The 17,251-nt window shown below is 49.6% G+C and overlaps 1 protein-coding gene across 2 annotated transcripts in view; it reads left to right on the top strand.

The window, feature by feature from the left end:
* camsap2a (calmodulin regulated spectrin-associated protein family, member 2a) overlaps positions 1 to 17,251 on the top strand; it is a 233,623-nt gene that overhangs the window by 185,647 nt on the left and 30,725 nt on the right. For both annotated transcript variants that reach the window (XM_038794806.1, XM_038794807.1), the window contains 2 exons: positions 8,890 to 8,983; positions 10,132 to 10,237. In XM_038794806.1, the coding sequence (XP_038650734.1) occupies positions 8,890 to 8,983; positions 10,132 to 10,237 (200 nt within the window). The remainder of the gene's footprint in view (positions 1 to 8,889; positions 8,984 to 10,131; positions 10,238 to 17,251) is intronic.

The raw sequence follows: 17,251 nt of genomic DNA, 5'->3' as shown, positions 1-17,251 counted from the left end.
TTTTTGGCCGGTCCCGCTGGCATATGTTACGACAGGTACTTAGCGGTGGGACCTGGCGGCCTCGGGGGTGCGCAGGGGGATCTGGCCCCAGATGGCTGCCCCCATGGTGGCCTGGCCTGCGATCGGAGCCCACCGATCCGCGGGCGGGCCTGTGCCATGGGGGCACTCTATTCCTCAGTGTCTGCCGCTGTAACAGTCTGCGATGGCCGGCAAGGAGGTGAACCCCCTGTGCATGCGCTGGGATGACAGCTGCAAACGTTGGCGCTCCCGCGCATGCACCAACTCGGGCCGGCCGGCGGAGGCCCTTTGGCGCCAGTTGGCGTGGCGCCAAGCCCCTTTCGCGCCAGTCAGAGCGGCGCAAACACTCCGGTGCCGGCCTAGCCCCTGAAGGTGCGTCCCGACGCCAGAGTGGTTCATGCCACTCCTTTGCGCCGGAGTTGTCTGCCCCGCAGTTTTCAAAGAATCCCGCCCATGAAATTTTGTGTCACTGTTACATTGATTTAATCCTTTACCGTAGCATCCAATATCCAATTTCTCTTTCTCTATTCAGGTGCTAGGTAACCCCATTCAACTCTTTGCCCACATCTCATATTCCTCCCTATTCAAATTCCTCATGTTTGTTTCCATCTTTTTCACCAGTTCTTTCTTGAAAAGTACCCCAATGATGTCCTCTGTGACCATGTAGTATCCCTTTACGACTGTGTGTATAATGTCTCCTTAACCTCTCCAGAGTGTTTGACTTCATCGCCCTTGTCCATTCTGCCACCTTTCTTACCTCTTTTAAGGCCTCTGAAAATTTACTCTTTTCTGCATGTATTTTGTCACTTCCAGTACTTCTCCCATTCCTCCTTTCTGATTTCATCTCTGAAGTTCTTTGGATAATTTATAGATATAACATAAATCATAGAATTTACAGTGCAGAAAGAGGCTATTCGGCCCATCGAGTCTGCATCAGTCCTTGGAAAGAGCACCCTACCTAACCCCACACCCCCACCCTATCCCAGCAACTCCACCCAACCCAACCTTTTTGGACACTAAGGGCAATTTAGATAGATAGATAGATAGAGAAATACAGCACAGAACAGGCCCTTTGGCCCACGATGTTGCGCCGAACCTTTGGCCTAGGTTAATCGTAGAATTTGGGACACTAAGGGCAATTTTTCATGGCCAATCCACCCAACCTGCACATCTTTGGACTGTGGGAGGAAACCGGAGTACCGGGAGGAAACCCACGCACACACGTGGAGGATGTGCAGACTCCACACCAGACAGTGACCCAAGTCGAAATCGAACTTGGGACCCTGGAGCTGTGAAGCAATTGTGCTATCCACAATGCTACCGTGCTGCCCTTAAGAAGAAGTTAACCTACACTCCATTATTCTACCCTAACCCATGTACCTATCCAATAGCCGCTTGAAGGTCCCTAACGTTTCCGACTCAACTACTTCCACAGGCAGTGCATTCCATGCCCCCACTACTCTCTGGGTAAAGAACCTACCTCTGACATCCCCTCTATATCTTCCACCATTTATCTTAAATTTATGTCCCCTTGTAATGGTGTGTTCCACCCGGGGAAAAAGTCTCTGACTGTCTACTCTATCTATTCCCCTGATCATCTTATAAACCTCTATCAAGTTGCCCCTCATTCTTCTCCGTTCTAATGAGAAAAGGCCTAGCACCCTCAACCTTTCCTCGTATGACCTACTCTCCATTCCAGGCAACATCCTGGTAAATCTCCTTTGCACCTTTTCCAAATCTTCCACATCCTTCCTAAAATGAGGCAACCAGAACTGCACACAGTACTCCAAATGTGGCCTGACCAAGGTTTTGTACAGCTGCATCATCACCTCACGGCTCTTAAATTCAATCCCTCTGCTAATGAACGCTAGCACACCATAGGCCTTCTTCACAGCTCTATCCACTTGAGTGGCAACTTTCAAAGATCTATGAACATAGACCCCAAGATCTCTCTGCTCCTCCACATTGCCAAGAACCCTACTGTTAACCCTGTATTCCGCATTCATATGTGTTCTTCCAAAATGGACAACCTCAGGGTTAAACTCCATCTGCCACTTCTCAGCCCAGCACTGCATCCTATCTATGTCTCTTTGAAGCCGACAACAGCCCTCCTCACTATCCACAACTCCACCAATCTTCGTATCATCTGCAAATTTACTGACCCACCCTTCAACTCCCTCATCCAAGTCGTTAATGAAAATCACAAACAGCAGAGGACCCAGAACTGATCCCTGCGGTACGCCACTGATAACTGGGCTCCAGGCTGAATATTTGCCATCCACCACCACTCTCTGTCTTCTATCGGTTAGCCAGTTTGTTATCCAACTGGCCAAATTTCCCACTATCCCATGCCTCCTTACTTTCTGCATAAGCCTGCCATGGGGAACCTTATCAAATGCCTTACTAAAATCCATGTACACTACATCCACTGCTTTACCTTCATCCACATGCTTGGTCACCTCCTCAAAGAAGTCAATAAGACTTGTAAGATAAGACCTACCCCTCACAAATCCGTGCTGACTGTCTCTAATCAAGCAGTGCCTTTCCAGATGCTCAGAAATCCTATCCCTCAGTACCCTTCCCATTACTTTGCCTACCACCGAAGTAAGACTACCGTAATTTCCGGACTATAAAGCGCACCTAACTATAAGCCGCACCCCCTGATTTTGAAATTTTTTTTTATTTTGAACATAAATAAGCCGCACACGTATATAAGCCGCAGGTGCTTACCGGTACATTGAAACAAATGAGCTTTACACAGGCTTTAACGAAATACGGCTTGTAACAAAAATAAAAAATTAGCGGTAAAGAATAGCCTACCAAGAAAGTCATTGGTCACTGTGGAGCGAAATCAATCCGATTAAGCTCTTAAGATTAACATAGAATCATCAGTTTGAAACATTAAAAATAAATAAATCATGTGTAAAAAGAAGTATTTTATTACTGATCGTAATCAAGATATCACCAACCCAGGTGATCACAGTCACTATCCTCCTCTTGTGCACTGAAACCACTGAAGTCATCTCCTTCAGTGTCAGAGTTGAATAGCCTCAGAATTGCTTCATCCGATGTTGGATTGTTTTCATTGTCGCTCTCATCACTTTCATCCGGAGGCAAATTTCCCGCTGAGCTCATGCTGCCCTCTTCAACACGCAGCAATCCAGCTTTTCGAAACCCGTTGATGATAGTGGATTTTTTAACAATGCTCCACGCTGTCAGGACCCACTGGCAGACTTGACCATAAGTTGCTCTTCGCATGCGGCCCGTTTTAGTGAAGGATTTCTCCCCACTTGTCATCCAAGCCTCCCACTGAACACGAAGCGCCACCTTAAATGCACGATTTAAACTGATGTCGAGTGGCTGTAAATACTTTGTTGTGCCCCCAGGAATCACAGCTGGAATTGAGTTTGTCCTCTTGATGGCTTCTTTCACAGAATCTGTTATGTGGGCCCTCATGCTGTCCAAAACGAGCAATGCCTGGTTCCTGTGAAAGAATCCTCCCGGTCGCTTGCCGTAGCACTCCGTATGCCATTCATGCATTAGGCTTTCCGTCATCCATCCTTTCTTGTTGACTTTCACAACAATTCCTGTAGGGAATTTTTCTTTTGGTATCGTCGTGCGTTTAAAAATCACCATCGGTGGAAGCTTTTCTCCCGATGCCGTGCAACTCAGAACACAGGTGAAGTGCGTTTTTTCATGCCCAGTTGTTTTCAGCATGACGGATGATTCACCTTTCCTGTTGACAGTCCGAGTGAGAGGCAGATCAAATGTCAGAGGAACCTCATCCATATTTATGATATTGTGCGGGCCAATGGAATGCTCCGCTATCTTTGCATCAATGAATTTGCGGAAGTTTGAAATTTTTTCCTCGTAGTCGGGAGGGAGCTGCTGACACAAACTCGTCCGTACCCTGATGGACAGGCCTTTACGTCTCATAAATCTGAGACACCACGATGGTCCACCTCTAAAATTCTCAAACTTCATTGCGGTGGCGATTGTTTTGGCTTTCAGTCGGATCTGTACAGTTGAAACACCTCGGCCGTCTGCTCTCTGCATGTTGACCCAGTCTTCGAGCTCATTTTCTAGTTCGGGCCATCTGCTTTTCTTCCCTCTGAAAGCTTTAGTTGTCTTTTTGCACTAAGTCAATTCCTCACGCTGCTGTTTCCAACGTCTTATCATCGACTCATTAAGACAAAGCTCTAGTGCAGCAGCTCTATTTCCTTTTCCAACAGCCAGATCGATCGCCTTCAACTTGAAAGCTGCATCATATGCATTTCTCCGTGTCTTTGCCATGATGAGGGTGACAAAATGACTACCGTAATCAGAATGATGGGATGTTTGAGCGCGCTCGATTTAATCTAAACAGTAAACTAAAAAGTTACATTGTTTTACCTTGACCCGTTACGCAATTTCATTGGTTTAGTGAAAGCGGGGAAAAATCCATAAATAAGCCGCGTCGTTGTATAAGCCGCGAGGTTCAAAACGTGTGAAAGAAGTAGCGGATTATAGTCCGGAAACTACGGTAACTGGCCTGTAATTCCCAGGGTTATCCCTATTCCCTTTTTTGAACAGGGGCACGACATTCGCCACTCTCCAATCCTCTGGTACCACCCCTGTTGACAGCAAGGACGAAAAGATCATTGCCAACAGCTCTGCAATTTCATTTCTTGCTTCCCATAGAATCCTTGGATATATCCCGTCAGGCCCGGGGGACTTGTCTATTCTCAAGTTTTTCAAAACGCGCAACACATCTTCCTTCCTGACAAGTATCTCCTCGAGCTTATCAGTCTGTTTCACACTGTCCTCTCCAACAATATGGCCCCTCTCGTTTGTAAATACTGAAGAAAAATACTTGTTCAAGACCTCTCCTATCTCTTCAGACTCAATACACAATCTCCCGCTACTGTCCTTGATCGGACCTACCCTCGCTCTAGTCATTCTCATATTTCTCACATATGTGTAAAAGGCCTTGGGGTTTTCCTTGATCCTACCTGCCAAAGATTTTTCATGCCCTCTCTTAGCTCTCCTAATCCCTTTCTTCAGTTCCCTCCTGGCTATCTTGTATCCCTCCAGCGCCGTGTCTGAACCTTGTTTCTTCAGCCTTACATAAGTCTCCTTCTTCCTCTTAACAAGACATTCAACCTCTCTTGTCAACCATGGTTCCCTCACTCGACCATCTCTTCCCTGCCTGACAGGGACATACATGTCAAAGACACGCAGTACCTGTTCCTTGAACAAGTTCCACATTTCACTTGTGTCCTTCCCTGACAGCCTATGTCCCCAACTTCTGCACTTCAATTCTTGTCTGACAGCATTGTATTTGCCCTTCCCCCAATTATAAACCTTGCCCTGTTGCACACACCTATCCCTCTCCATTACTAAAGTGAAAGTCACAGAATTGTGGTCACTACCTCCAAAATGCTCCCCCACTAACAAATCTATCACCTGCCCTGGTTCATTACCAAGTACTAAATCCAATGTGGCCTCCCCTCTGGTCGGACAATCTACATACTGTGTTAGAAAAGCTTCCTGGACACACTGCACAAACACTGCCCCATCCAAACTATTTGATCTAAAGAGTTTCCACTCGATGTTTGGGAAGTTGAAGTCACCCATGACTACTACCCTGTGACTTATGCACCTTTCCAAAATCTGTTTCCCAATCTGTTCCTCCACATCCCTGCTGCTATTGGGGGGCCTATAGAAAACTCCCAACAAGGTGACTGCTCCTTTCCTATTTCTGACTTCAACCCATATTACCTTAGTGGGCAGATCCCCCTCGAACTGCCTTTCTGCAGCTGTTATACTATCTCTAATTAACAATGCGCCCCCCCCCCCCCCCCCCCCACCTCTTTTACCATCCTCCCTAATCTTATTCAAACATCTATAACCAGGGACCTCCAACAACCATTTCTGCCCCTCTTCTATCCAAGTTTCCGTGATGGCCACCACATCGTAATCCCAAGTACCGATCCATGCCTTAAGTTCACCCACCTTATTCCTGATGCTTCTTGCATTAAAGTATACACACTTCAACCCATCTCCTTGCCTGCAAGTACTCTCCTTTGTCAGTGTTACCTTCCCCACTGCCTCACTACGTGCTTTGGCATCCTGAATATCGGCTTCCTTAGTTGCTGGACTACAGATCCGGTTCCCATTCCCCTGCCAAATTAGTTTAAACCCTCCCGAAGAGTACTAGAAAACCTCCCCCCTAGGATATTGGTGCCCCTCTGGTTCAGATGCAACCCACCCTGCTTGTACAGGTCCCACCTTCCCCAGAATGCGCTCCAATTATCCAAATAGCTGAAGCCCTCCCTCCTACACCATTCCTGCAGCCACGTATTCAACTGCACTCTCTCCCTATTCCTAGCCTCGCTATCACGTGGCACCGGCAACAAACCAGAGATGGCAACTCTGTCTGTCCTGGCCTTTAACTTCCAGCCTAACTCCCTAAACTTGTTTATTACCTACCACACCCTTTTTCCTACCTACGTCGTTGGTACCAATGTGCACCACGACTTCTGGCTGCTCACCCTCCCCCTTCAGGATCCTGAAGACACGATCCGAGACATCCCTGGCCCTGGCACCCGGGAGGCAACATACCTTTCGGGAGTCTCGCTCGCGACCACAGAATCTCCTATCTATTCCCCTAACCATTGAATCTCCTATTACTATTGCTTTTCTATGCTCCCCCCTTCCCTTCTGAGCCCCAGATCCAGACTCAGTGCCAGAGACCTGGCTGCTAGGGCCTACCCCGATAGGTCATCCCCCCAACAGCATGCAAAACGGTATACTTGTTTTGAAGGGGAACGGCCACGAGGGATCCCTGCACTGTCTGCCTGTTAGTTTTCTTCCCCCTAACTGTAACCCCGCTACTCTTGTCCAGTACCTTTGGTGTGGCTACCTCCCTGTAACTCTTCTCGATAACCCCCTCTGCCTCCCGGATGATCCGAAGTTCATCCAGCTCCAGTTCCTTAACATGGTCTGAGGAGCTGGAGTTGGGTGCACTTCCCGCAGGTATAGTCAGTGGGGACACCAGTGGTATCCCTCACCACCCACATCCTACAGGAGGAGCATGCAACTGCCCTAGCCTCCATCCCCTCTTACTTTACAGAATTAGCTGCCCCGTGGACCAACTGGACCTCCGCCCTCCGACTCTGCTTCCTGTCAGCTGTACTCTAAACTCCTGGCTCCCTTCACGCTCTTTGATAAATATAGGAAATGAAATATAAGGAGCACCTTACTCCCTCCTCACCTAACTCCCTCAGTCACCAAACTCTCACTGTAGCACTCAAATGCAACAAGCTCAGCACTCCCTCAGTCACCAAACTCTCACTGTAGCACTCAAATGCCACAAGCTCAGCACTCCAGTGCAAACCAAACCAAATTTAGCATGGCCAATCCACCTAACCTGCATATTTTTGGACTGTGGGAGAAACTGGAGCACCCGGAGGAAACCCACGCAGACATGGGGAGAAAGTGCAAACTCCGCACAGACAGTGACCCAAGCTGGGAATCGAACCTGGGTCGCTGGAACTGTGAAGCAACTGTGCTAACCACTATGCTAACATGCCTCCATTTGTTGCCATTTATTTCAATAAACAAAGTATAAATTCTTATGCAAAGACCATGAACTCATTAAAATGATAAAACTCAATATTTCAGTGCTCTAACCATAAATCGGTGCTTTGGAAGAGTTTGCTTTGTGGAAGCTGGCATAAAATGAGTATGTTTCAGGATTTATTTATAGTCAAATTGTTACTTCTGAATATTCTATAATTTACAATAGGACTTTTGGGTTCCTGTTTTCCACATGCACAGCACGCAGAATAGTCAGCACATATTTAAAAGTTTCATTTCTTATGCTCTGACCTGGTGCTGAAAATGTAATAGCATTTCTCTCTGCCCATTTCTTTTGCAAAGATCACTTGTCTTCTGCTGAGCTTCAGGATCCACTATTGACGTCTTTTGCCCATTTTTCCAAATAATGGCACCTGATTAAATACAATTGCACCTCAGCAGAAGACCAAAACATTGTGAATTCCAGAGTAATTAACTTTTATTACAAAACAGAATGTCATCTAATGCACTGTGCAAAATCATCAATGTAAATTCACTAATTCCCTCCTCATTTATCTTTTGTTTGAGCACAATTCCTGATTCTTAATTGGAAATGAAGTTGGGGTGATTTATACTGCTATAATTACTCCTTATAAGCTGAACAAGTATTGAAACATTACTGTAGGTGCTTTGTGGTTGATTCATATTTCTCATTCTTGCTTTACTTCCATGTTTCAAAATCATAATTTTTAGTGTTGTGATTAGTGTCCATGATTAGCAACAATCAAATCACAGTTCTTGTACTGATCACAAAACCAGAAATTGACTGCCTCTAATGTGGTTTTACTGATAGCGGAGGTTTTTTCATAGAATTTACAGTGCAGAAGGAGGCCATTCGGCCCATCGAGTCTGCACTGGCTCTTGGAAAGAGCACCCTACCCAAGCCCACACCTTCACCCTATCCCCATAACCCAGTAACCCCACCTAACACTAAGGGCAATTTGGACCCTGAGGGCAATTTAGCATGGCCAATCCACCTAACCTGCACAACTTTGGACTGTGGGAGGAAACCGGAGCACCCGGAGGAAACCCACGCACACACGGGGAGAACGTGCAGACTCCACACAGACAGTGACCCAAGCCGGGATTCGAACCTGGGACCCTGGAGCTGTGAAGCATTTGTGCTAACCACTATGCTACCGTGCTGCAGTTGTGTGTTTCATTACAAAATATGTGGATGCATTTTATCATTGTCATTCTTCCTCAAAAAAGAAGTACTGCACTGTTTTTTTAAATCTGCTTTCTTTGTAGAATAACTACCTGGTATTTATGGCAGAGCTGTTCTGGTGGTTTGAAGTGGTGAAGCCCCCTTTTGTACATCCTCGGGTGATACCTCAAGTGGAAGGTCAGTGCTTTAAACTTGATGTGTTCCTGCAATGGTGGTAATTAAGTGTTTATGGCGTTGAAGCTCTTTGGAGAATTTGTGTAGTGTAGAGCAAGTCCACTGGTACGGTATTCTTCCTTCCAACCAGAAGATCACAAGTTGAAACCCAACTTCACTTCTGCATTCAAACTCTGATTTCCTATCTTTTAGCCTGTCGTTGCTGTTGGCCGCGCCATCCCTGCTAAATCAGGATAATTGGAGCTGAGGAAAGTGGGATATAGGGATTACACAGCAGAAATGTGGAAAGTGGAGCACCAAACTATATTAATTATTAATATTATATTAATATTACACATTGCAATTTTGAAGTAAATATCTTAATTTAGTTGTGTAGTTTTTAAAAAAATCAAAGTTGCGAGATATTTTGCACTTGATAATTAGATGTGTTCACTGCAAGGGAAAATGGTAATGTGGAAGCAAAATCCCTTGAGCTGGAAAATTAGAATCTCATTGGCAAGATCTTGTTTTCTGATTTTCCTTACTCTCTCGCCAGTGACAGGACGAGATTCCCACCCAGGAAAGGTGGGAACCTGAGTCCCATATATTTAAATATTGCTCACGGACTTCCCCGTGATATAGTCGCCCTACATTAGGAATTCCCCATTGGCAAGGTGTACAACAGGTTTTTTAAAATGTTAACCGGGCAAAGGGAATCCACTGGAGCCCCCCCCACCGCCTCCACTCCTGGGCTGGGAGGGAGGTTCCTAATTTTTTTAAATTGGAGATTGGGGCACCCTTTAAAAACGGTGCCGCAATCTCTGGATTCATTACGTTGCCGGCTTTCATCCGGCCTTGCCCTGTCAGCGTGGCGGCATGGGCCATGCCTTTCTTTTTTTTTGTTGCACAGAATGTTGGACAATGTGGTGAGAAAAGCCAGCTGGTCAGCCAGTGAGCTGCACGCTGGTTTTCCCGCCTCAGCCAGCACTCTGTCCAGAAATGGGAAACCTCTGCCTACTGTGTGTGCATATAGATATATCCAATTGAACAAGTCTGTTTACTGCTGTTCATTTTTTCATATGTGCCAGCTAAAAGGCCTTGGAAATTTCCTGCTCTTATTAAGTGACAATTTTTTACTTTGACAAATATCAAATTTCTAACTTTATCTACAGCTGAACCACTCCACCCAATAAAGAACATCCCTGCTGCTTTCCCAATTTCAAACGCCACCAGAAAAAGTTTCATGGATACGTCTCCAAACTCTGAGTTCTGCTGTAGGTAGGTTTTTTGGTGAATTATTTCAGAACTTACTTCAAGCAAAGTAAATGAGGTGAAAGTTGTAGCGTATGCAGTTCTTCATCAATATCATCTTGAATCGGTTTGGTAAAGTCGGTTGATGTATCCACAGAGCGATATCAAAATGTGTTCATTGGTCTATGAGAGAATTGAATCTTTGAGGTGCTGTAGTTCAATAATTAGATAAAAATAGACTGCACATTGAACAATTAGATCTTTAAGTTTGACTTGGCTTTGGTTTAATTAAAGTGACTTGGTTTTAAGAATGCAAGGATTTTTAGGCACCAGTAATGGCCGTGAGAACAAACCCCTGTACCCAACCTCTCTTTACATATCCACTAATTCTTATATTGTCCACTTCTTTGGTGTCTTCCATTTGTAACTTATGGAAGAAAATCAAATAATGGGATGGCACGTTGCCGCAGTGGTTAGCACTGCTGCCTCATAACACCGAGGACCCGGGTTCGATCCCAGCACTGGTCGCTGTCCACGTGGAGTTTGCACATTCTCCCTGTGTCTGTGTGGGTCTCACCCCCCACAACCCAAAATCTGTGCAGGGTAGGTGGATTGGCCATGCTAAATTTAGCATGGTCAATCCACCTACCCTACACATCCTTGTGGCAGCAGTGCCACCGTGCCACCGCACTGCCCTTCCCTTTCCAGGACTTGATGGCTACGAAATGTGCATTCACAATGTGGCCAAACAGGTTGATTATAAGCCTGTAAATATTTCTAATACATCTGATGGCACGCAGTATAAGAATGGGAGAGTTTCCTGGCCAGCATTACTGCAGAAGGCAACGGCAAACCACTGCATACTTTGCCAAGCATAATCATTTTCCCTCTGGCTCTATTAATTGTCCCACTGCCTTTCCTGTGGACACCAGCCTGAACTCCATCTGGAGCCTCTGCCTCTTCTTTAGTAACGCTTCCTCAGGCACCACCGAATATCTCCGATCCACCCTCAGGATGTCCTCCACCAACCTCAACCTCTCAGCCCATTCATCTCTCTCCATGTGAGTCCGAATCAATATAAATCCCCACCTTTACCACCACCACCTTTAGCGACTACCACAACATTGAAGTGGAAACTTCCTCGGTCTTATTCTGCTCCATATAATCCCCACCCTCACCCTTTCACAAACTCCCTTATCCACCAACAACCCCACATCACCCCTACCACCACCGGGCTCGTGGTATACCTCGTTGGAGGGAGCGGCAACGGCGCCGTTACCAGCGCCACCAGGCTCGTGCCCACACATGACGCCACCTCCATCCTCTTCCATGCTGCCCCTTCCTCGTCCATTACCCACTTACGCACCATCGCTGCGTTGGCAGCCCAATAGTACCCACAGAGGTTGGGCAACGCCAGCCCCCCCCCCCCCCCCCCTATCCCTGCCCCGTCCCAGGAACACTCTTCTCACCCTTGGAGTCCCATGCGCCCACACAAATCCTGTGATACTCCTGTTGACCCTCCTAAAAAAGGCCTTCAGGATAAAGATGGGGAGGCACTGGAACAGGAACAAAAACCTTGGGAGCACCGTCATCTTAACGGACTGCACCCTCCCCGCCAGTGACAGCGGTAACATATCCCACCTCTTAAACTCCTCCTCCATCTGCTCCACCAACCTTGTGAAGTTGAGCTTGTGCAGGGCCCCCTAACTCCCAGCCACCTGGACACCTAGGTACCTGAAGCTCTTCCCTGCCTGCTTCAGTGGGAGCCTACCAATCCCCTCCTCCTGATCCCCCGGATGCACCACAAACAACTCACTCTTACCCAGGTTCAACTTATACCCAGAGAAACCCCCGAATTCACTAAGGATCCTCAAAAACTCCGGCATCCCCCCACCGGGTCCGCCACATACAGCAACAAGTCGTCCGCATAAAGCGACACTCGATGCTCCTCCCCACCCCGCACCAGGCCCCTCCAGTTCCCTGACTCCCTCAACGCCATGGCCAGGGGCTCAATCGCCAACGCGAAGAGCAAGGGGGACAGGGGACACCCCTGTCTCATCCTCCGGTACAACCGAAAGTACTCCGACCTCCTCCTATTTGTAGCTACACTCGCCATCGGGGCCTCGTAGAGCAGCCTCACCCAGCGGATAAACCCCTCCCCAAACATAAACCTCTCCAACACCTCCCACAGATACTCCCACTCAACCCCATCAAAGGCCTTCTCCGCATCCAATGCCACCACTATCTCCGCCTCCCCTTCCACAGCCGGCATCATAATGACATTGAGGAGCCTTCGCACGTTTGTATTCAACTGCCTTCCCTTCACAAACCCCGTCTGGTCCTCATGAATGACCCTGGGCACGCAATCCTCTATTCTTGTGGCTAGGATCTTTGCCAGCAGCTTAGCGTCGGCATTTAGCAGCGAAATCGGCCTATATGACCCGCACTGCAGTGGGTCCTTATCCCGCTTCAGGATCAAGGAAATCAGCACCCGCGACATAGTTGGGGGAAAAGCCCCCCCCACTTGCCTCGTTAAAGGTCCGGACCAACAGGGGGCCCAACAGGTCCACATACCTTTTATAAAATTCCGCCGGAAACCCATCCAGCTCCGGCGCCTTCCCCGACTGCATGCTCCCTATCCCTTTAACCACCTCCTCCAGCTCAATCGGCGCCCCCAGTCCCTCCACCTGCTCCTCCTCCACCCTCGGGAATCGCAGCTTGTCCAAGAAGCGCCCCATTCCACACCCCTCCACTGGTGGTTCCGACCGGTACAGTTCCCCATAGAAGTCCCTGAAGACCCCATTGACATCTACCCCCCTCTGCACCACCTTCCCAGCTTTATCCGTCACTCCCCCAATCTCCCTGGCCGCGTCCCGCTTTCGGAGCTGGTTTGCCAGCATCCTGCTCGCCTTCTCCCCATACTCATACACCGCCCCCTGTGCTTTCCTCCACTGAGCTTCCGCCTTTCTTGTAGTCAATAGGTCGAACCTGGCCTGAAGGCTACGCCTCTCCCCCAGCAATCCCTCCTCCGGAGCCTCCACATATCTCCTATCCACCCGCACCATCTCCCCTATCAGTCTCTCCCTCTCCTCCCCCCTCTCCCTATGGGTTCGGATGGAGATCAATTCCCCTCTAGTCACCGCCTTCAATGCCTCCCAGACCATCCCCACTCGGACCTCCCCGTTGTCATTGGCCTCAAGGTACCTCTCGATGCACCCCTGAACCCTCTCGGCCACCTCCTCGTCTGCCAGCAGCCCCACCTCCAAGCGCCAGAGCGGACATTGGTCCCTCTCCTCCCCCAGCCCGAGTTCCACCCAGTGTGGGGCATGATCTGAAATGGCAATGGCGGAGTATTCCACATCCTCCACCCTCGAAACCAGCCCTCTGCTCAGGACAAAGAAATCAATCCTCGAATAGGCCTTGTGTACATGGGACAAAAACGAGTACTCCCTGGCCCTTGGCCTCACAAACCTCCAGGGATCCACCCCCCCATCTGGTCCATAAATCCCCTCAACACCTTAGCCGCCACTGGCCTCCTACCCGTCCGGGACTTGGATCGATCCAATGGGGGATCCAGTACCGTGTTGAAGTCCCCCCCCCATGATCAGGCCCCCCACCTCCAGGTCCGGAATGCGGCCCAACATACGCCGCATAAACCCCACATCATCCCAATTTTGGGCGTAAACATTCACCAACACCACCCGCTCCCCCTGCAGCTTACCACTTACCGTCACGTATCTCCCGCCACTGTCAGCCACCACATTTAACGCCTCAAACGACACCTTCTTCCCCACCAGGATCGCCACCCCCCTACTCTTCTTATCCAGCCCTGAGTGAAATACTTGGCCCACCCATCCCTTCCTCAGCCGAACCTGGTCCACCACTCTCAGGTGTGTCTCCTGGAGCATGGCCACTTCCGCCTTCAGCCCCTTCAGGTGCGCAAACACCCGGGCCTGTTTGACCGGCCCATTCAGCCCCCTCACATGCCAGGTTATCAGCCGGATCAGAGGGCTCCCTGCCCCCCTTCCCTGCCGATTAGCCATACCCCATCCCTTGCCCACCACCTGCCAGCGTCCCCCGCTCTGCCAGTTCCCCATGGCGGCAACTCCCTCCCTCCAGCATCCCCTGAGTCCTCTAGCTCCTTCCTGACCGTTTCAGCAGCAACCCAGTACCCCCCCCCACCCCAAGGCTAGGACCCCTCCTAGCCACGTCCCTCCCTCCATAGCACTCCCGTGAGCCAGCTAACTTTTGCTGACCCCGGCGACTCCTCCCCACGTGGGACTACCCCTCCTCCATCTTGCCTGTCAACGGGTCCTCTCTCTCCCCCCCCCCCCCCGCTCTTGCGCGGGAAAAGAAAACAGCCAGCAACGACCCGCGCTTCTCAGCCCCGACTCAGCCCCCACCATCTCCCAGCGCGGGAAACCCGCAGAAAGCCCGCACTTTCGCCCTGCCCAGCCCCGCCTCCTCTAGGGCAACTCCCATTGTCAGTCCCCCTCACCAGCTCCCCGAACTCCCCGTTTACCCCCCTGCCCGAACCCGTCCACCAGACCCCTACAGAAAAACCCATACAGAAAAGACAAATCGACATCACCCCACCCACCCTAAGGCCAACGCACATCTTGCATTAAACCAAGCAAATACAAGTACAGTGTTATACAGCATCCCCCATCTTAGACCCTCAGTCTGAGTCCAATTTCTCGGCCTGCACAAAGGCCCACGCCTCCTCCGGGGACTCAAAATAATGGTGCCGGTCCTTATAGGTTACCCACAGACGCGCCGGCTGCAACATGCCGAACTTCACACTCCGTCTGTGGAGCACCGCCTTCGTCCGGTTAAACCTGGCCCTCCGCCTCGCCACCTCCGCACTCCAGTCCTGGAAGATCCGCACCTCTGTGTTCTCCCACTTGCTGCTCCGCTCCTTCTTGGCCCACCGGAGCACACACTCACGATCCACCAACCGATGAAACCGCACCAACACGCCCGCGGCGGCTCGTTTGGCTTGGGCCTCCTAGCCAGAATTCTATGGGCCCCCTCTAACTCCAGGGGCCCCTGGAAGGACCCAGCCCCCATCAGCGAGTTTAACATAACAACCACATAGGCCGCCAGGTCCAACCCCTCCAGCCCCTCCGTGAGGCCCAGGATCCGCGAATTCTTCCGCCTCGACCGGTTGTCCAGCTCCTCGAACCACTCCTGCCATCTTTTATGGAGCACCTCGTGCATCTCCATCTTCCCCGCGACGGCCACGGCCTCATCCTTCCTTTCGGAGGCCTGCTGCTGCAGCTCCCGGATTGCGGCCCTCTGGGCTGTCTGAGTCTCCATCAGCTCTCTGGTGGTAGCCTTCAGCGACTCCAGCAGCTCCACCTTAAGCTCCTGGAAGCAGCGCAGCAGAGTTGCCTCCAGTCCTCCGGGCCTCTGCCGGCCGCCATTTTGTCTTCCTTCCCCCGCTTTTCCAGGGGTGCTTTCTCCGTTTTGTTCCTTACCCCACTCCTGGTCCGGACCATAGGACCGTAGGGGTCGACTCCTGTCCTCTTCCCACGTCGGGATTTGCCGATAAAGCTCCGTTGGGGGCCCTGAAAAGAGCCCCAAAGTCCGTTTTCAGCGGGAGCTGCCGAATGTGCGGCTTAGCTCCGCATTGCCGCCACCGGAAGCCCCCCTCACCAACTTCTTGAACAACTGTCCACGGGGATAGTGCCAGAGGACTGGAGAGTGGCGAATGTTGTTCCTCTGTTCAAGAAAGGGAATAGGAATGACCCTGGTAATTATAGGCCAGTTAGTCTTACTTCGGTGGTCGGTAAGTTAATGGAAAAGGTCCTGAAGGATAGGATTTATGACCATTTGGAAAGATGCAGCTTAATCCGGGATAGTCAACACGGATTCGTCAAGGGTAAGTCTTGCCTCACAAATTTGATTGAATTCTTTGAGGAGGTAACTAAGTGTGTCGATGAAGGTAGAGCAGTTGATGTCGTATGGACTTTAGTAAGGCGTTTGATAAGGTTCCCCATGGTCGACTCATGAAGAAAGTAAGGAGGTGTGGGATAGAGGGAAATTTGGCCAATTGGATAAGTAACTGGCTATCACATAGAAGACAGAGGGTGGTGGTGGATGGAAAATTTTCAGACTGGAGACCAGTTACCAGCGGTGTACCACAGGGATCAGTGCTGGGTCCTTTGCTATTTGTGATTTTTATCAATAACTTCGAGGAGGGGGCTGAAGGGTGGGTCAGTAAATTTGCTGATGACACCAAGATTGGTGGAGTAGTGGATGAGGTGGAGGGCTGTTGTAGGCTGCAAAGAGACATTGATAGGATGCAGAGCTGGGCCGAAAAATGGCAGATGGAGTTTAACTCTGATAAGTGCGAGGTGATTCATTTTGTTAGAAAAAATTTGAATGCGGATTACAGGGTCAACGGCAGGGTTCTGAGGAATGTGGAGGAACAGAGTGATCTTGGGGTTCATGTCCACAGATCTCTGAAGGTTGCCACTCAAGTGGATAGAGCCGTGAAGAAGGCTTATAGTGTATTAGCGTTTATTAACAGGGGGCTTGAGTTTAAGAGCCGCGGGGTTATGCTGCAACTGTACATGACTTGGTGAGACCACATTTGGAGTATTGTGTGCAGTTCTGGTCACCTCATTATAGGAAGGATGTGGAAGCATTGGAAAGGGTGCAAAGGAGATTTATCAGGATGCTGCCTGGTTTGCAGGATAGGTCTTATGAGGAAAGGTTGAGGGAGCTTGGGCTTTTCTCTTTGGAGCGGAGGAGGATGAGAGGCAACTTAATAGACGTTTATAAGATGATGAGGGGGATAGATAGAGTGGACGTTCAGAGACTATTTCCTCGGGTGGATGTAGCTGTTACAAGGGGGCATAACTATAAAATTCAGGGTGGGAGATATAGGAGGGATGTCCGAGGTAGGTTCTTTACTCAGAGAGTGGTTAGGGTGTGGAATGGACTGCCTGCGGTGAGTCGGACACTTCAGGAACTTTCAAGTGGTTATTGGATAGGCACATGGAGCACACCAGAATGACAGGGAATGGGATAGCT

This window comes from Scyliorhinus canicula, chromosome 4 (genome assembly GCF_902713615.1).
Source record: "Scyliorhinus canicula chromosome 4, sScyCan1.1, whole genome shotgun sequence".
In the NCBI taxonomy this organism is placed as follows: Eukaryota; Metazoa; Chordata; class Chondrichthyes; order Carcharhiniformes; family Scyliorhinidae; genus Scyliorhinus; species Scyliorhinus canicula.
The sequence above is the reverse complement of the archived record's forward strand: the minus strand, read 5'-3'. Positions and strand labels throughout refer to the sequence as shown.